The following is a 20,275-nucleotide window of genomic DNA, read 5'->3' as shown; positions in this document are numbered from 1 at the left end:
GAAGAAGCAGAAGGAGAATCGTTTATTGATACGATGCGAGTTGCAACTAGTGGCGCACAATTTACGTGCAGTGCGATTGGCTCGTAAAACACTATTTGTTCTGTTTTCTATTCAACTAATCGATTTCTCGCCGAAGCATCGAACATTTATATTTCCATTGATGCGAGAGCTTGAGCGCGTATTCGCGCGCGGTGTCTACCTAATTAGTGTGGTACCTGTATGTGGTTCGATATATATATATATATATATGTTTCATTGTGCACTCATTCGTCTATCATATCATATGTGTGTTTTATGCACGCGATTCAAACCATTCAAATTGGGCTAGTTATTGAACATAATGTAATAACGCTATTCTTTCCCCCATTTTTTTTTTCCATTTGGCTCAGCGAAATTTAATGATTCACTCATTAGTCTTATCATAATAGAACGCTTCTTCGGCCCATTGATCAAAATTTTCACCGCAAAAAAACAACAACAACAACAACAGCAACTCAAAATGCAATTCTCATCAAGCGGATAACACTATAACACCGTAATCATAACCAGTCGTCGATGAAAAATCCAAACTCAAATCCATGCAATAATATTCGCAGTAAAATTATAACAATTGTATACGTACCGAAGTATTCTTATCGCAACAAAGTCCGAAAATGTTTATTTTTCTATTATTTGTTTAGTTTGTGTTTAATGAAATCCTTTGCACTGGAATTTTCATCAGTAATTCACGAATTTAATAAATCCACATAAAATGGCACACTAAAATGCAAGAAACAAGAGAAAGAGATAGAGATAGAGAAAAGAAAGACTTCACTGTAATTGTTTGTCGGTTGCGGTCGCAAAATAACTTAATCAACAATGAAAAAAAAAAAAACAAATAATCCATGGGTTAGATTCAGAAATCCATTCAGTCTCTTTTTTTAAATTCCTTCTTCTTCTTCTTCTTTTTTCTCGTTGTTCGTTTTTAATAATTTGTCACTTTTGGAATACAGTGACACCACACACTCACTTTAACGTTTTCGTACTCGTTTCGGTTCAAATTGATGATTGCTTTTCTTTTTCCGTGTGTACGTATGGAAAAAGAATGACAACCAAAAAAATTTCACGGGATCGCCACAGCTTCTAATTGAAATCAAAGCACTAAATTTATTCTCGATACTCGGTTGTGGTGGTTGTAGCACGGCTGGCAAACGGCACGTTGGGCGTCGAATAGTGAACGAATAAAAAAAAATCGTATAACTTTCCAAGAAAACCAAACGAATTGAATCAAGAAAAAGAAACACTCGAAAATTAACCAAACACTGATCGCAGCAGCAGTTTAATCCAAAGAAATCGCCGAAGCCGAATCACATGGACTGTGCAAAGGTTCATAAGAAAATGCGGTGTTTTTTCAGTTGTATCAAGATTTTATATCACGAGAAAGTTTGTGACCCCTTTCTCTACATTTCATGCCACAAACACAGACACAGCGCGGCTGACGCGAAGAAAACGCAACCGCAGCATAGACACAGCAATAGCAGCAACAGCAGCAGTAACAGCGACGACAGTGATTCGAGCCACAGGTAGATCGGTCTCTCTTGTTTACGTTGTTCATTTCAGCGTGTGTGCCCGTGTATATGTGCTTCGTTGTTCGCATTGCATTCTCTCTCCGAATGTGGCTCGTACAAGACGCAATAAACGCAACTCATCATAATCATACACAAACACCAAAGCATACAGTGTGTTGAGCACCAAATGCTCTATTTGATGGATTATATCCAAAAAGCAGTCATTCAAATTGAATGATTCAATGAGTTCCGGGATGACTCTACCAACACCCTGCCATTTTGATTGCAACAATCGATTTTGGTTGATGTCATTTTCACGCAATCTTTCATACGTACATTTGACGAAATCCGATGCACATACCGTGCAACGCCACATCATTCGAACGTGGTGTACTGAACGTTGTCGTTGTTTCTTCTTCTTCTTGATTTCTTTTCCATCGCTTTTAATTGTATCCGTGTTTGTTGTTTGATGATCTTTCCGCTTTATCCGGCATATTTCATGCGATGAGGCTTTTTTTTCGTGCTTATGATTTTTGTACGCAGCAATTTATCAGCAAAGAGAATTTAATTTATCGCTCAGAGTTTTGTGCACTGCAAAGCCGGTTTGGGAGCGAAATGACAACTTGAGAGAAAATGATGAAATGTGGAAAAACACGAAGAAATGAAAAATCCAATAACCTTAATTCATGGCGACATTTTACACAATACATAATATTTTCAGGCGGGTGATAAATTACAGATTAATTGATTGCTTCTCATGGCAACGCACACACGTTAACCAACTTGCAGTTAAACGAATGATGCTAGTCGAATGAAAGAAAAAATCGTTTAACAACACATTAAGACTGCCGAAGAAATCAATTTCCATAAATTATGCGCTGAAGTTTCCATGTTCTGTCGGTTTTGCTGAGAGAATCTCTTGTGCGCCACATTGATCAATCTCACCACAAAATATCTTATCATGTGATTTAGTTTTTTTTTTCTTTGCGTGTGGAAGCGCACACATTCCGGAGATATGTTAACATTCGAAATGTGAAATTCGTCCCAAATTCGACATCAATTTTTCTCCATGGTGACCTTGAGTAAAGCGCAAATTCGATATGTAAACTCGATGAAGATTACGCAAAATGGTGAAACAAACTTGTCCGCTTTGTGGTCGAATTGAGAACGGCGGTTACTCATCAAACGGTATCGGACATGTTATTTTGGCATGGAGATAATTTCACATATTTGGCCAATGACAACATCATGCATACCAAAGACTGAACAACAAAATAATAAATAACAAGTAGATGATTTCAAGCAGAATTCCCTCGCTCAAGATCTATGACATACATCGTTGACGCTTTTGAGTGGCACAAAAAATGACGCCAGACAAAAATCACTTTCTCCGCTTGCGACTTTTTGTTTTCTTGGAACACCGCAATTTCAAGTCACATATACGATATTAGTGTTTTGATTTCATTTAGCTGGTTGTTATTTTGTTGCATACGATTATGATCGGGTTCATGAAATTCGTTCACGAAAAAAAAAAGGTAATAAATTGGTTGGGATAAGTGTGTGTACACACAAAAAAAGTAAAGTTATTGTCATTGTTGAGTTACAAAAATGATATGTCAACGGTGTGAGCGACATACACGACGTAAGTTCACTTTCGTCGGAATTGTTTTCGTGCACGGCAGAATGGCGTAAAATTGAATATAAATGTCGTCTCGTATGTGATCGCGTTGCGACAAAAATGCTTTAGTTTTTTGTTGTTGCCATTTCTGACGATGGAATAAATATTTCAAAGGCCTGATATTATCGGATTTGACGAGAAAATGACAAGCACTTTCCTTGGTGATACATATATTGTCTTGATTCCGTTGACTGAACGCTCAAGCTTTCCATGCAATTGGCAAAATAAATGGATATGCAACCATCCATTCATATTCAAAAACGCATTTGAAATTTGATTCTGATTGTTTGCCGCCGAATATCACTTTCATTTCACATTTCATATGTGCCACGACAACGGTCGGCTCAAGAAATCAATCGCGCACGCGTTCAGCTTTTGCTAAACTATCTAAAATCTTTTTTACTGTTCACAAAGGGACGACACGTTTTGACGAAGTCTACGGCGAACTCATGAACTATCGAAAAGTCAATACAAAATGATACGAGAGTTCGTGGCGCTGCGAGCGCTCAAATGATGTTTGTACTGAAGTGTCGTCAGCTTGACTGTTCACGCATTCTGCAAATGAAGACATTATAATAAGGGCCAATTATTGTTTGTGTTTCGTTTTGATCGAAGAGGCGTATTTAACAAGCGATCGTTTAGCGATTGAACACGGGAAAACATCGAAATTAAAGATCGAAAAACGACGCAACAGCAAAACATTCTTTGCTGCAAAACATATTTGAACGCTTTCTTGACTTTGATTCCGTTGCTCTTTTCCCTATGATATTCGATCGTGTTGATTTCGACTTTGGAAATAGTGAAAACCAGTTTGAACGAGAAGAAAAACAACAAAGAATGAACGAATCAACGACAGCCCAGATAAATAGACAATAGCCGCATTTATTGACGAACAATCGAAAACGAACGCACAAACAAAAAAACACATTCCACTCAAGAGCTTTCAATTCATGATTTATGAACGCGATACAGTTTCGTTCGATAGGAAAAAGTATACGAAGTTTAGCGTAAAGTTGCTCCCACACGTTAAACAATTAGCCGTAAAGTTTCACTGGATTTTTTTTTTTGGGCAGCATGTTGAAGTATGCTTGAAAAAAAGAAATAGAAAGATCACGATTCGAGTAGAATGGATGAAGAAAAAATGCGTGCGTTCAAAAGTGATCTCATTGCATAAGTTTCCACGCAAACCCATCAGAAATGTGAACCTGTGTCGTGTTTCACTTGTAAACATTGAAAATAATTTGTTATTCACTACCTGCATTGCGGAGAGAGACGGATGAACATCAACTGCAATGTTTGCTTTTCCAAAAAATTGTTTACGGAAAAGCGAAACACACACACACAGATACATCATGTCTATTTACAAGTGAAAATGAAAACTAATTGACTTGCAAATCGGTGAAATGCTAAAAGGAATCACGTTATGTTGAGATAAAGAGAAACAAACAAATCAGGGCTCTTTTTAAATTTATAATTGCCTGTTGATGTTCGTATGCATCGTTTGCCAAACGGTTTTAAGTCAAATGAACATAAAACTTTGTTTCAGATAAACACAAAGAAGGGGAGAAAAAACAAATCATCAAAAATTCATTCGGCTAAAAACAGCCGCCGGGCATTATGGTTTATGGACTGTTTATTGCCACAGTTTTTCACCGACTCTCCGTTCGCTGGAAATTTGTTAATTATTTAGTAAAACGGTATTTTCATTTAACTGCACCAATTATTTCGCTTACCACCATCAAATGTGATTCAAATCTCTATTTTTTTTGGCGAAATTTCCACTATTCTGCATTGAATCGCTTTAGCTGCATTTAAAAAGTGAGCGTCATTTTATCGGGCTTCTTGTTTATACCAGCAGAACACAAACTTTCACTTTTTCGCCAGATTTTCGGCCGATAAATCATTCTAATTAATTGTTACAGTTATGAGACCACAATGTTTGGTCAAAACCATATACGCACAGAGATTTGTCATAGATTCGCACATAATTTGTCCAAAGAAACACCACACATGCAATGCGTTTAACATGTACTAAGTTGCGGTTTACGGCCTTTTCAGTACACGTCTGAATAAATAATTCATTTAATGTGCACGATTTAAATGCGAATACGCGTAATAAATTGAATTAACACTGGGTTTAGTCACCAAATTATATTGGTTACGTGATGCAAATTCAAATTAGACCTAAAGTAACCGCAGAAAGTGAAACAAAATGTTTGCACACACAAAAAAACGACTGTAGTACTTTCGAAAGTTCGATTAGATCACATTCTGCGCGCGGTGACACAATGAGTCATGCAAATCGGACACTGATCGCCGCAGTATAACGGTGAATCCCAAAAAGGAAGCTATTAAGAGGATCATTCCAAATACGGAGATAGCCTTTCGGAATCGACAAGCGTTTTGTTTTTCATTTAACTCACTTGTTGATCGAAGCCATGTTAAAAAGGAAGAAAGTGTCGGTGTTTGGTGAATTTCTTCATCATTCACTCTCTATGCCGTTAGATGCATACGGCCAATTGCAGTTGATCCCATTCCAACATGCAATTGACATCATGCAGAAATCGAAGCGGATCTAATGAAAATAATATTTTTGATGAGCTTGCGGCAATTGATTTCTTTCCTGTAATTTCCTCTAGGGCATATGATAAATTGTATCACGAGATCATGAAACCAAGTCACGGCCAACGATCACTTTTGAAGATAGAAAAAAAAGTGAAATGCGCCAAACAAAAACTGGAAACGAAATTAATATGTTCTCTCCATTAAACTGTCATTTATTCGAACAGATAAATTCTCGGTTTTCTGCTTTATTCAACATAGAATAGCGCGCGCGCACTCGCTGTGCAAACGCACACACGGCTCCTCATGAACATAAACTGATATGAATCGATTAAGATATATATCGAGTAAATCGCACAAAAAGAACATCGACACGCGTACAAACCGTGAATTTAATCGCATCTTAATATAATTTCCAAAGACCGTCTTTCCGTTTTATTTCATTTCACTTTGACCATCTGCACAGAGTATGAATGAAATGGCGTCGTTAGTTTCATTCATTTCTATTCATTTCATTTCATTTAATTTAATTTCATTTGTACATGTGAAGCACACATTTTAATCGGTTCAATAGCGATAATTTTTCTCTCTTTTCCATTTAAATGGATCGACTTTATGACGCACTAAACCAACAGATCGGCCATAGACTGGCAATATCGTAGAAAACGATGTTCAACTCCTTCAAGAACCATTAAACTTGTACTAATTTTCTATCAATAAAAATCATGAAGTAAAGCTCAAAACAAGCATTATCGACAAAAAAAACCGTTCAAAATTCATGGCTGTTGAACGAGTTAAGCTAATTGAGACGTCTGTGGAGAAAATGTTCTGGTTGGTTACATTTGTTGCGGTCATTAGATGAACCATTCACCGGTTGGAAACACTAATAAAATCAATTTTTCTTCTTGATACATACAATAGTAATTCTACTTGAACATTGTGACTACCAGTTTATGCTGAGATTTATCGGACTTTATGACAACTGATTAAAATCGATTTGCATTTAAATTTGAAATTCAATCAGGCTCAAAGTATTATTCTCAGCCAGTATTCCGAGAACAGTGTGTTTATAGTAACATCGAGAGAAATGAGCGTTACGACGAATATAATGGGCAATATTTAAGAAAAAATGTAATTTCCTTGCATCGAATCTAGTTCCGAACATTTTATGTTCTGGTCGAGTTGAATTCTAAATGAGATTTTAATTCTATTGTAGAACTTTTATAGCCAAAGCCTACACAAAGGGCATACTCTGTTTTTCAAGATTACGTTGGTTATTGCTGTCTGGCGACCAGTTGATGGGAACAAAGAAAACAGCATTTTACTGCATTCAGAAAGAAGTCAAGCTTAAATTCAGATGCCATTGTATCATTTCGGCTAGGGGGAAAAATCGTTTTTTTCATCTTTTATATACGCACGCATCAAGAAATAACTTAGAAATTCAATGGTATGCATGTAAATCCGAAATATCCATGTATATTCAACAATATTCATCGTGAACGACAAATGAATATTGAATATACATAGATATGCCAAATTTACGTGTATACGTATGAAAAATAAAAATAATAGTGAATCAATCCTTTAACCGTAAATTTGATTGATTTTGGTAGATAACGGTGAATATTGGAACATTTTTTGACATAACAGTCTAATGGATATTATCAAATATACATAGATATTTGAGATTGACGTGCATACCAGTAAATTTGTGCAGATTGTATCGTCAAAAAATGTTCCAATATTCATCGTTATCCACCAAAAACCTTCAAAAGTGGTTCAAATTTTCGGTTGAAGGTTTGATTCACTATTATTTTTATTTTTTCAGAGTTATTTGCGTTCTGCAAAATCGCGTGAAGCCCCTAGCATTTCGGCTAGTTGGCGTTCTCTGTGTTTGTGTCGTTCTGAAGAACTTTCATTTTTAAACACACGATGACCTAATTTTCTTCACATTTTTATTCCGTTTTTGAATCCAGTTAATTCGGTTCTATTCGATAGACTAAAAAGCATTTCCGTGAGCGTGGTGGCATAATCTGATTCAACGATTACTTAATCTGTCAAAAAGACGTCAACACGAACTCTTTGGCTCGGGTTTTTTTTCTATGTGCTACACACTTATATATTTCTTTGAATCGGCTAGATCCGGAACGGCAAACAAAAACAATGCAGCAAGTAGGTTCGTTGTTCGCGCGCGCATGGCTACATAGTCTTTCATGTATGCGTTTTGTGTGTGGCTGCTATAAAATAGGTCATTTGGTGGTGGCGTGATAGAGTTACGCGCCACAGTGGATGAATAGCTTACTTGTGACGACAGCAGAAAAGTGAAAACGAATTTTTGTTCATTTTTTTTTCTTCTTAATTTGTCTGCCAACAATCGGTGACTAATATCGTATTTTTTTACCATCAACAATCATTATAAACCTCTTGAACGACGTACAAAGCGAACATCGTGACGAAGTGCGATCGACAATTGCATAATATCGTAAAGTTCCAAATTAAATGCTTTCCTATACATATACGAATGAATGAATGCGCCAAACGTGACGTTACTTTAATTGAATTTCGCATGCACGTACAAATGATTCAGCCAGCTGCTTTCGGTTAGTGGCATTTCCAGATTGCGAAAAGAAAAATGCCAATATTTATTCAGCAGACAATTTTGAACGCCTATTGATATACACGATGTCACAGCGTTGAAGAATCACACGATGCAAACTTTCGTTGAAATATTCATTGTTGTATTTATTGAACGCTTCGAAGTAGTATCCATGCATGTACTTAACTTAGTTTGACGTCAATGAGATGTTATGTTCGACCAAAATCTGTATCTTGTCGAACAACCAAACGACCAACAAATCATGCTGACTGAGCACTTTAACGACTGCCTGCATGCCATAAATATCTCTTTCTCGGAAAACTTCCACTTATACACTCTTGCCACTAATTTCGGCAGCCGAGACACAAAATTGTTGTTTCTGATGCCTTCGTTTTGTTTGTTTCGTAGTGAAATACTCAAACGCTAACGATGTATATATATATGCATAGCAGTGGAATACGACACTATCGTCAACTGGAAAAGAATTAACGCTGATCGAGACACGTAAACTGACGTATACAGCAAAAGAAATAGAAAAATATAAATCACTTTCACCCAACGAAATATTGTTCATTCAATTTACCGAACAAGCAAAGAAAGAGAGTGAAAAAATGGAGTGAATTTTTGGTCACATGAAAAAAATTCACTTCTTTTTGTCATTCTCTTTGTTCGACTATTTCGTTTCCAATGGACAACTGAGTCACACATTTGATGGTGTAATTTTTTGCTAAATCAGTGTGTGTTTTCAGCAGTTTTTTTTTTTGAAATGAGATGCGTTTCGTTTTGTGTCCAAAAAAGGTGCAGTTTTCAGAAAAAAATCAAAACGAAATGATTCGCATACGTGAAAAAACGTTAAATATTCTCATGTAGCAAGGCGTGAACAAATATATTATTATGCGCCATTCAAAAGCAGTCTCGATCGAGTGAAAAGAATTGGACGAAATATTCAAGCTTCTGTTCACAAATTTGCATGGAATATATTGACCTCTTTTTGCTTTGTGCGGCTATCTATTGTCTTTCTCTCGCTATTCATCTCCCCGAAAGATGTACCATTTGCAACTTAGCAAACGTGAAACTGAATCACATCACAATTTATTTTAAATTAATTATCATAATTGATTGTACGTGTTACAGCGATAATATTGTAAATGATTCAAAAGACGTTCAGACTTCGTGTGTTTTGTTAATGGACACATCTATTGTTGTATTCACTAATGATTTGTAGAAAACCGACAAACATCTTAATCTCCACAATTTTCATCCAGATTCGAATAGAAATTAATTTTGCTGATTTAAATTGAAAACAATTTCCTCAATTGAAAGTCAGATCATTTTCGATATCTCATATAACAGTCGATGTAGATTATTGTTTCTTGTGATCGATTGTTCTTTCTTATCGCGGTGATAACCTCCGAAAAATAAATAAATGTGCAGAAAATCATTGAGTTACGTTAGGTTTGAGCTTGATTCATTTGAATACAAATATTCAAATTTTTTTAAATCAAATTCAATTACATCCACAACAAACTTACAACTTAATATTCGCTAAGCGATACAAAACGCACCATGAAGGAATAAAATGGTATTTCCTTGCCTATCAAAGTCAAGGTTAATACGGTTGAGAGTAGAGAAGATGTCGATTTCATCGGTTTTGTAACTAAAAAAGATAAATCTGAAATACACCATAAATCTTATCGACACCTTGTCTCATTCCACTACACATCGGTCAATATACATTCAATAAAAGTCATCATGATAATGTCATTTCGATTTTTTCTTTATTTTTGTTAAATCATAACATATACTTGAAGAAAACACAACAACAACTATTCATCTATTGAATGTCTCAATAATTTGCCATGTGTTTGTTTGTTGTCCTTTAACGTACAATTTTCATGAGGTGTTGCCATGCAATTTTTGTGTATAAAATATAAAGCACTTCTTTTCTAAAACATTCTTTAGACAATAGGATTGAATTGTATGTGAATGATATATTGCCACCTAGTTTGGTATGGTAATTTGTACACCTTCCGACTATCTATTGCAAAATGAGTTGTGCGAGTGTTGGGAAGTAGTTAACTTCTGGCATCGTTTATCGTTGTTGGAACTCGAACTTCAAGGCCATTCAGTTCTTTTGATAAAATTATTTGGCAGCCCAATCGTGATGTGTCTGTTAGTTCATAGGCCAGGTCCAACATGTCCAATTCTTCGTCGCCGGGTTTTTCTACAAGAGCAACCAATGTCATTACAAATTAATTGTAATTTTTTTTTTTCGTTTAATAAACAATTGTATTTAACGATCATAGACATTACCTGGTAATCGATCGTAATCGTCTTGTTTGAATATCAAATGGCACGTTGAGCAAGTGAGCGTTCCTTCACAGGCACCAAAGCCTTCCAAGTCAATACTATTATTAACAACCACATCAAGCAATGAATCACCAATTTTTCCAGTGCCCCTGACTTTGGTACCGTCAGCTTTTACGAAAAATACTTCAATTCTGTAACAGCAAAAAAAACGTATTTAGTCATTAATCCAAAAGTGCAATTTTATTGCAAGTACTCACTCATCTTTTTGTAGATTTGGTACATTTGTTGAAAAACTCTTGGCATGGCCCATAGCTCTAAATGATGGCATTTCACTAATTGCTGGGACCGCATTAATTACTTTTCTGAATGCAATTTCACCACATGTGCGTATGCTATGCGGTCTGGCTAATGTGTGTGCAGCAATAAAAAAAGTATTTCGTAACATTTTGATTGATAAACGATTTGTACAACAAGGAAGTAGGAAATGCACTCAACTGAAGAAAAATTCAACGTCGCAAAAACGAAAAGAAATAAACTTAGTTGCAGTAGTGAAAACAAAACTATTAAGGAGCTGTCAAAATTAATTTAGATGCCACACGATCACGTTTTGTGTTACTCCAAGACTCAGTCTTGATTATAATATTAAAATATTCAAATCATCGACCTGTATGTGATAGACTAATATTTTTCTTGAGTGCAGATACAGACACACGAGTGTATCGTTTGAGCGTGTTTATACGTCAAATGGGTCTAATCACACAGAGTGAAAGTTATGTCGAAATTACTTCTTTCGCATGCCGACAGAGTACCACTTCGCCATGGTAAAATCTTCAACGATAATGGATGCGTTTAATGGAATTTGAAAGACGATTTGAACGAAAAAAAATGTATTTGTAAAAATATGAAAAAGAGTCAAAAACGCAGAATAAACTCGAATAATTTACGATACGTTTTCTAAATGTGGAATTTAATAAGTTCTAGAAATGATGTAACAAAGTAGCTGTGACGAAAAAACCAACTAAAATTCACAGCGACAACAGTCAAAAGCACAAACGTCAAAGTCACCGCCTTTTTGTTTACATCAATAGAACATTCGTCTGGCTGAAAGTCGCAGAGCAAATAAAGTGGCTGCAAATAAAAATGCATATAACAAGTTATCAAACGAATTACTATTCGATTCCGGATATTTTGGTGACGCAGGAGAAAATTCCATGCATTGCCGAAGCATTGCTGCATGGAATTGGAACATTGGATCCAACATTTGATAAACCGAATATTTCGCGTGGTGAAAAGATTGAGCTTCCACTTTGGTATGCAATTCATCAAACCAGATTGTCACGTTCGCGAACACTAAACTTCCAAGTGCCGGACATTTACAAAAGTCGACTTAAGGAAATTTGCGAAGCCGATGCATTAGCCGTGGATTTGGGTCGAATGAACAAGTTTTTCTACACATTTGGTCAGTATGTGGTGCCGTTCGACAACAGTAATACACTCGCACAAATGCTTTACGAAACGTGTCGTGCACGATGCCGTTTGCTCATCGATTTAAGCAAAGACGCAGCCAGAGGTTTGAAAAATGCACAAAAATTCGAGCACATCGAATCGATATTGTATGCAATTGGATGTTCAACAACTGAAAAACATTTGAAATGGCTGAGTGGACGAGCCGAACTACTGCACACACCGCTCATGGTTTCCAATCATCAAAAACGACGACGAGCTCAACTCGACGATGGTTTCGATGAAAATCCACGACTCTCAAAAAGTCCGAGAATTTAACAAAATAAAAAACTAATATCATTTCATTTGCATTTAAGTATCAATTGATTTTTTTCTTCAAAATAAACGAATTCATCTCGTAGAAGTTTTTTTTTTTCATTGGTAGTATTTACCATGGTTGTGTTGATGAATACGCGCCAATTTTGTGTGAGTGAAATCGCCGAGCGTGGCGAATACGCATGACATTTGATTTGCTGTAATAGCCGGTAAACAAAAGACATATCAGACTTCGGAATGACATTTCATTTCCACCGCACGGAATACTGTTTATATAGAACGAATCCACAGCGTATTATCTGCATTTTAGTCTGAACCAGTGATAAGCTAACGATACGATCGCATTGTTGCTAGCAACGAACTAAGAAATTGTTGAACGTAATCGGAAAAAAATGCTGGCACAGCAGAAATTCCTTGTGTGCATTGCAATAAGTGCATGCATTATTTTCGGTGTTAATTGTTCCATTGAAGAAGAAGAACATGGTGTAGTTTACGCAAATAGATGTGAAGCCTGTAAAATTCTGGCCACTGAACTAACGGAACGACTGAAAGAAACCGGAAAGTCTCGCGAAATTATCGATCTTGGGTACTCATTCAATTTACTTTTAAATTTAATATTTTTTTTTATTGCAACCAAGTTTTTTATCACATTTTCATCCATAATACAAATTTATTTTGTAACAAAATTCACATTTCCTCTGGTAATATTCGTTTCCGTTCCTAGTTATCAAGTTGATGACGTAAAACCGAAGGAGCGTGTCGTGTACAAAAAGAGTGAATTGCGTCTTATCGAATCGTTGGAGGACATTTGCGATCGAGTTTTGCAGTACAATTTGCACAAAGAACGTAAAGGCAGCACACGTTTTGCCAAAGGCATGTCACAAACGTTCAAAACATTGCATGGTCTTGTCAACAAGGGAGTCAAAGTTGATTTAGGTATGCCCTATGAACTGTGGGACTCACCGCCAGCTGAAGTAAGCCGTCTGAAGACACAGTGTGAGACATTAGCTGAACAATACGAAAGCGATGTAGAAGATTGGTACTATCATGAAGAAGAGAAAGGTGTTCCACTCATCAAATACCTTTGTGAAGACATTATTCTAAAGGACGAGGATTCAACATGTCTCTACGAAACATTTGATGAAGAAGAAAGCAAAAAAGAAGAAGAAAACCAAAAAGGAAGCAAAGAGGAACTATAAATTACAATTGGACATTTTTAATTAGAAAAAAAAAACAAGTGATAAAATATATATTCAAACAAATGAGATTTTCCTATTCCACGCCTCTCGTTGTTTGTTAGAATGAATTTTAACAGTTGAACACATTGTACTTTTTCAGGTTTTCTGTGGAAAAATAATAATAATAGCAAATCATTAGTCAATTAAAATTTGTCACAATCTTCCATCCAAAGTTACCTATAATTGTTTGATAAGTAGTTTCCATGTCATTTTCCGTATTCAAATCATCCAATTGTTTTCTCGGAATCGATAATTCATAGCCGGGTCCGTAGCGAAGGAAATATTCATTATCTGGTAAATCGTTATCAAGCGGTTCCCTTGTTTTGCATATGATCGATGTTAATGTTGTCCAATATCGTGCCGCATTTTGAAAATTGTAACCACCTTTGATGCGTGGCGCAAAAGATAAATGATTTATCAATAAAGACTTGATTAAAACCGAAATCAAATATCATTTTATTAAAATAGTTAGTGCTTTCGCTTACCGCCGCCTAGGAATATAGTTGGTAGATCCCATGATAAAATTCGTTCAACACAAATGGCTAGATCTTCGGGCAATAAATTAGTACCGCCGAGTGGATCGCTGACAATCGAATCGGCTCCGCACTGTACGACACATGCATCAGGTTGATATTTGTTCAGTATTTCCGTAAGAGTTCTACGAATTAAACGAACAAAACAAATCGGTGGTTTTTATCAAGGTGGCTTCATTGAGCAGGTCTTTGATGGCATCGAGCACTTTTTTCAAGACAGCTGACGAGGTAAGGCGTGCTTATGATAAAATGAACAAATTGGCGGAAATGGTTCAACTAACTTGTAAAAATATTTAATGAATAATTCACCGCGAATGTGTGATTTATATGGGAAATTCACGCAATAGCCCTTGCCAATACCATGGCCGCAGTCATCCACATTGCCGGTGCCTGGGAAAAAACCCGGTTGAAATTGATGGAATGAAACCGTGAACACGCGTCTCGTGTAAGCAAAGGCATTTTCCACGCCATTTCCATGATGAACGTCTAAATCAATGTATAATATTCGCTGGAACCGAGTTCGTAACCGTTGAATGGCTATGGCAATGTCGTTGACATAACAAAATCCTTCTGCTTCATCTCTAGAATTGCAGAGCAATTTAATATGCAGGTTGCAATTCAATCCATGAAAATAGTTGAATCCATTTTAAAAATGTTACCTTTGTGCATGATGCCATCCTCCGCACCAATTTATCACTATCCGTCGATTGCTTAACAGCAAATTGGCAGCTGTCACAGATGCGCCAGCAATTACACGCACAAACTTCCATAAATTGAAAATCTTTGGACAATCGTATCCCAAACCATAATTCAACTGTTCGTCATCAACATCGGATGTGTCTGAATCCTCAGCATCATCATCATCATCTGAGCCAACACTTTCAAAACTTAATTCGGCAGTACATTCATTTTTGAGATAATCCAAATAATATTGTGAATGAAATAGGGATAAATTCTCATCGCTCGCCACATTCGGTTTGACACAATCCATCAGCCGGTGCAAATTATATGCTCGGATCAATTCATGTACCATCGAAGCCTGCCGGTTAAAAATACCAACGATTAAAATAACATTATAATTTTCTAAATTTTTTTTTTATAAATATAAGGTGAAGTTTTTCTTACACGCTTTTTCAACACCGGAATTTTGTCACATTGTTTGATCAATTCCTCACTAATAACGTACGCAACTCGTGGCATTGCATTGGCTTTGTTTTAAAGAATATTTTATATAAACAAAGACTCTTTGACTGTTTTATTCGAATTGTCGCCTGTCAACAAAACGCACTCAACGCACCGACCTCATAATCTACTACTTTTGTTATTATGACAGCTGAAATCGCACTACAGTGACAGTTACTCTCGACTTTGTTTTTGTTTACAAACTTTTTATATATGCGATAAACAAAAAACGGTAGATCATCTGTGGAAAAAAAATATTTAAAATTAGAAAAATGCTATGTGATTATGCGAATGGATTTCCTTTATAAATTAACCAAGGAGATGTGGAAACTTCAACATCTTTGAGATCAGAAGTCTTTGTATAATAATGATCAATGTGAATATGACTAAGAAAAATTTGAATTTTTAATGTAAATTTCATAATTTTCTGGTAGGAATCTGTTCATTTACTCTGGATGAGGAGGTAATTTGACCATTTTTCAGCAGAAAATTGATTTAAATTTCATTCAAAAGTATGGTGAATAAACACCGTGATTTATTTTAAAATCAAAGAACGTCAAGATCTGCCTATGTACTTCGAATAGTAATTTTTTACATTTTCTTCATATAGAAACTTCAAATCTAAATGTAATAAAAGTGTAAAGAGTGAGAATGAAGACTCTAAAATGGAAAATTGTTTTTCGTCCCTTTCTGTTTTCAATTAATTTTCTAATATGCATGAATAATTGTGTATACATAATCAATTGATAACAGTTGGTAAATACAAATATTCCCCTATTTACAATTCAAAGATAAAAAAGAATCGTACCGATTTTGAGTGGTTTAAATAGCTCTTATTGAATGCAATTCTAAAAAGATACTCATTATCAAAATACAAATATGACGTCATCAAGCTAAATTGAATTTGTTTGTATACCATCCCGTGTGCAAATAAAATGACCAACAGTCACTCAGTTGTATGTAGCTGTATGTAGTGATACACTACTGAAACTGGTTAAGTTGATTGAAATTATGCAATGCATTTGTATGGAGACAATCACGTTTAGTTATTCTTTCAGTCAGTCGACCAATTTGGGACATTTGGCTAAGATTGATTAAAGTTAACTGCAGTTGCTCATTTTGTTCGAGACAATCACTTCTAGTCAATCAAATAGTCACTGAATGTCCCAAATTAATCAACTGACTTGGACAGTCAAAAAAAATTCCACACGGGATACAAATACGCAGTAATCGCAATGTATTCTAACTATAACATACAGGCTCACTGCTTGTATTGCCATTGGAGCCATTTTAGTTTAAAATCATTGGCAATGTCGAATGAATGTAGTTAGTTTGTTACGATCCGTTAAGCATTGAGCACCTACTATCAAGCGGAAACGAAACGTAAGAAATTATTTGATTCATCATAACTACCTATATTGGGAATGTGAACAAAATACGACACACTAGTTTATTATATAAGCGAATTATTAACAATTCAAGGTCAAAGCTTCCATATTGATTATTATGAAATATTATAATACATTAAATTGTTTCCTTTTGGTATCAGTTTTTTGTTCTAAAAGGGGAAAAAACACAGCGTTTATGAAGAAAATTATTGCGTTTCAATGAGGGAATGTGTTGCGTTTGCGGAAATTGAAAATCTATTAATTGCTGTATCTTCTCAGAATTTCAGATAACAATGTTTGGCGAATTGATTTTGTTCGCGGCAATATCTTTGATATTTTACGCGTTTTACAAGTGGGCTACAGCCAACAATGACTACTTCGAACGTCGTAATATAAAATACATAAAGCCCAAGTTCTTGATCGGAAGCAATGTCGGATTATACCTTGGCAAGTACACTGCAGCTGAATTTTCAGACAAATTATTCCACGCATTTCCAAATGAGGCGTAAGTTTTTTTTCTTCTTTGAAGCAACAGACAAAAGTAATTAGACATGAAATATGATTGAACTTTGCAGAATTTATGGATTATTTGACTTCCGTGCCCCACAATTCATTGTTCGCGATTCGAAATTATATAAACACATTTTCATAAAAAGTTTCGATAATTTTGAAGATCATAATACATTTGTCGATGAAAAAACGGACAAACTATGGGGCAACGCATTGTTTCTCATGAAAGGCGAGAAATGGCGTCAAATGAGAGCCACGCTAAGTCCAGCATTTACCGGAAGTAAAATGCGACAAATGTTTGAATTGGTTACCGAATGCACTGATGAAGTGGTGAAACACTTTTTGAACAAGGTTCAAAAGGGTGAGAAAGTGAACATCGAAATGAAGGATTTCTTTACGCGATACACAAACGATGTCATTGCAACTTGTGCCTTTGGACTTAAAATTAACTCATTTGAAGATCCGACGAATGAATTCTATGAAAACGGGAAAATCTTGATGGATTTCACTTCAATCCAAACGGTGGCGTGCAAAGTACGACGCGAACGACGCAATTGCGTCGGGCGGCACTTGCCGTGGGGCGGCAAAATTGCGAGCGAAGCGAGCAAAAATATTGTATTTTAGTAATAAAGGTAATTTTTGGGGCGGCATTTTGGGCATCTGCGTCGGGCGGCACAGCATCTGCGTCGGGCGGCACATTTGCTTTGCACGCCACCGAATCCAAACGTTACTTAGGTTCTTCATCATAGACAAATTTCCAGCTATTGCACGAGCTTTCAACATTTCTTTCTCGAATGGCCGCGTTGGAAATTCTTTCAAGAATACAATTTTGGAAACGATGGATATTCGCAAGAAGAACAACATCCATCGTCCGGATATGATAAATATTTTGATGCAAATTCGTGAAGGAACACTAAAGAATCAAACAGACGATAGAGATAAAATCGACAAGGAAGGATTTGCAACCGTTGAAGAGTCCGAAGTGGGTAAGGTGACTGTGAATCGTGCCTGGAGCGATGATGAAATCGTTGCCCAATGCTTTGTTTTCTTCGCTGCTGGATTCGATACATCAGCGACGTTATTGACATTTTCTGCTTACGAAATTGCGGTTAATCCAGATGTTCAACAAAAACTGTACGAAGAAATAATTGAAACCAACCAACAACTCGGAGGAAAACGCATCACCTACGATGCTCTACAGAAAATGAAGTATTTGGATCAAGTGATTTGCGAAACACTTCGAAAATGGCCACCAGCAACTGTGAATGATCGTACTTGCACGAAGGATTACGTTTATGACGATGGCGAAAAAATAAAATTCAAAGTGGAGAAAGGTGCAATCCTCTTCTTTCCCACCTTTTCCATACATCGTGACCCAAAAAATTTCAACGAGCCCGAAAGGTTCGCCTATGAATATTTGTCAATGCGTGTCAATGAAGTAAATATTTCAATAGTTCTTTCCCCCTAGGTTCGACCCAGAACGATTTTCCGATGAGAACAAGCATACTATTAATCCAGAAACATACCTACCATTCGGAATCGGCCCGCGTAACTGTATCGGTGAGCTAATTTCGAACTATTGCAACTTGGAAGCTTTGATCATAAATACATATTTTCAGGTTCTCGTTTTGCTTTGATGGAAATTAAAGCGATTCTATACAATTTGCTGTTGAATTTCTCATTTGAACCAAATGAAAAAACACATATCCCAATGAAACTGAAGAAAACAGCATTCACTCTAGACGGAGAGAACGGAGTGCATTTGGAACTTAAACCACGAAAAAGTTTAATGTTCGAAGTAACATCGCTAACATGATTCAGCAACAAAACCATATCTATGGGTGAGATTGAGAGTGGAGTATGTTTTTTCTTCGATTTATATTTTTGAAAAGGCGAGTATGTTTTCTGATGATTCTGTTGGCGTTAAAGTAGAGTATGTCGTAGTACCGTCTAGCCTCTGCGGTCTTCACGGTTTTCGCGCAACTGATAGGAGATAACAACATGGTGTCTTCGGCAAAGTTGTAGCACTCAAGGTCTTCTATAACATTGCTGAAGGCATCTATCTCTTATCTCTTATCAGTTGCGCGCAAATCGCGCACATAAAAAAGCAAATTTTATATAGAACTTTTTTTTTCTTATCATCTTTCGCGCTTTTCGCGGAACTGATAAGAGATAAGAGATAAGAGATAACCGACTTCAGCAATGTTATAGAAGACCTCGAGTGCTACAACTCATATTATACTTATCAGTTCCACGGAAACCGCAAAAAACCGTGACGACCCGCCAGAAATGAACATACTCGCCTTTAACCATTTTTGAGTCGAAAGAAACTTACTCTTCTCTTTCATAACAAAGTCAGTGAAACATACACCACTCTCAATCTCACCTATAGATATATTATGCAGAAAATTCGCTACATTTGCAATGATTATGAAATTATTTCAATAAAATAACGAGCCAAACAATAAACAGAAATATCTGAAAAGATACACGGTTATATTTGATTAGACACATATATTTTCCCCTAAATATTCTACAAAATCTAAAATCAAATGTGTTTGTTCTGACCAAATGATATCACATTGCTTAACTAAATGAAAAAAAAAATCAAATAGATTTGATCTAATGGTATTTTTTCAATTGCAAAAGTAAGTGTTCACTGATTGAGAATAAACCTAGGGGCATATGACTCTCGCGAAGCAAAGAACCATAAAACGAATGAAAAATAAACAGATACAATGGGAAAAAAATCGAGCATTTGTGAGATTTGAACCCATGGTCTCTTCTTTTTCGTTCCGCAGCTCATCCACTAATGGTTCAGTACGACACACTCATTCTGTGGGATGCTACTGTTTCAATTAAATTGTCCGATGAAAATGAATGTCCGATTTTTTTTCATTGAATCTTTTTAGTTTTTAATTGTTTCATGACTATTGGTTTCAAAACTGATTT

General features: G+C 36.0%; 6 protein-coding genes across 8 annotated transcripts in view; 3 read left to right on the top strand and 3 right to left on the bottom strand.

The window, feature by feature from the left end:
- Positions 1-1,389, bottom strand: part of LOC129574295 (cuticlin-4) — a 33,641-nt gene extending 32,252 nt beyond the window's left edge. The window contains exons 1-2 of one of the 2 annotated variants that reach the window (XM_055456136.1): positions 1,010-1,389; positions 623-759 (exon numbers count right to left, since the gene is read on the bottom strand). The gene's annotated coding sequence lies outside the window, so the exon portion shown is untranslated. The remainder of the gene's footprint in view (positions 1-622; positions 760-1,009) is intronic. The other variant, XM_055456327.1, reaches the window with a different exon arrangement.
- The window catches only part of LOC129575250 (protein canopy 4), a 381,491-nt gene extending 367,337 nt beyond the window's left edge, over positions 1-14,154 (top strand). The window contains exons 2-3 of one of the 2 annotated variants that reach the window (XM_055458559.1): positions 12,861-13,058; positions 13,197-14,154. In XM_055458559.1, the coding sequence (XP_055314534.1) occupies positions 12,865-13,058; positions 13,197-13,671 (669 nt within the window). In that variant the 5' untranslated portion in view covers positions 12,861-12,864 and the 3' untranslated portion in view covers positions 13,672-14,154. Of the gene's footprint in view, positions 1-12,688; positions 13,059-13,196 lie in introns of those variants that run through there. The other variant, XM_055458456.1, reaches the window with a different exon arrangement.
- On the bottom strand, positions 10,140-11,448 carry LOC129575349 (adrenodoxin-like protein 2, mitochondrial). The gene is made up of 3 exons (XM_055458850.1): positions 10,951-11,448; positions 10,697-10,884; positions 10,140-10,607 (listed from the first exon to the last, which is right to left on the bottom strand). The coding sequence occupies exons 1-3, from the start codon at positions 11,136-11,138 to the stop codon at positions 10,459-10,461; spliced, it is 525 nt and encodes a 174-aa protein (XP_055314825.1). The 5' UTR covers positions 11,139-11,448; the 3' UTR covers positions 10,140-10,458.
- LOC129575319 (DNA replication complex GINS protein PSF3) lies at positions 11,739-12,575 on the top strand. Its single transcript, XM_055458705.1, has one exon. The coding sequence runs from the start codon at positions 11,834-11,836 to the stop codon at positions 12,473-12,475; it is 642 nt and encodes a 213-aa protein (XP_055314680.1). The 5' UTR covers positions 11,739-11,833; the 3' UTR covers positions 12,476-12,575.
- LOC129575159 (histone deacetylase 8-like) lies at positions 13,669-15,832 on the bottom strand. Its single transcript, XM_055458181.1, has 6 exons — positions 15,369-15,832; positions 14,903-15,282; positions 14,525-14,824; positions 14,196-14,368; positions 13,888-14,094; positions 13,669-13,815 (listed from the first exon to the last, which is right to left on the bottom strand). Exons 1-6 carry the CDS (start codon positions 15,441-15,443, stop codon positions 13,781-13,783), a joined length of 1,170 nt encoding a protein of 389 aa, XP_055314156.1. The 5' UTR covers positions 15,444-15,832; the 3' UTR covers positions 13,669-13,780.
- Positions 15,833-16,691: 859 nt separating this feature from the next.
- LOC129575390 (probable cytochrome P450 9f2) lies at positions 16,692-19,810 on the top strand. Its single transcript, XM_055458994.1, is given in 6 exon segments — positions 16,692-16,808; positions 17,093-17,318; positions 17,389-17,844; positions 17,846-18,724; positions 18,792-18,883; positions 18,943-19,810. Coding segments are annotated over 5 exon segments (1,836 nt in total). The 5' UTR covers positions 16,692-16,808; positions 17,093-17,106; the 3' UTR covers positions 19,140-19,810.
- The last annotated feature ends 465 nt before the right edge of the window (positions 19,811-20,275 follow it).

This window comes from Sitodiplosis mosellana, unplaced genomic scaffold, assembly GCF_009176505.1.
Source record: "Sitodiplosis mosellana isolate CC-2019 unplaced genomic scaffold, AAFC_SMos_1.0 Smas_scaffold_1, whole genome shotgun sequence".
NCBI lineage: Eukaryota > Metazoa > Arthropoda > Insecta > Diptera > Cecidomyiidae > Sitodiplosis > Sitodiplosis mosellana.
Note: the sequence above shows the minus strand (reverse complement) of the source record. Positions and strands in the feature narration are given on the sequence as shown.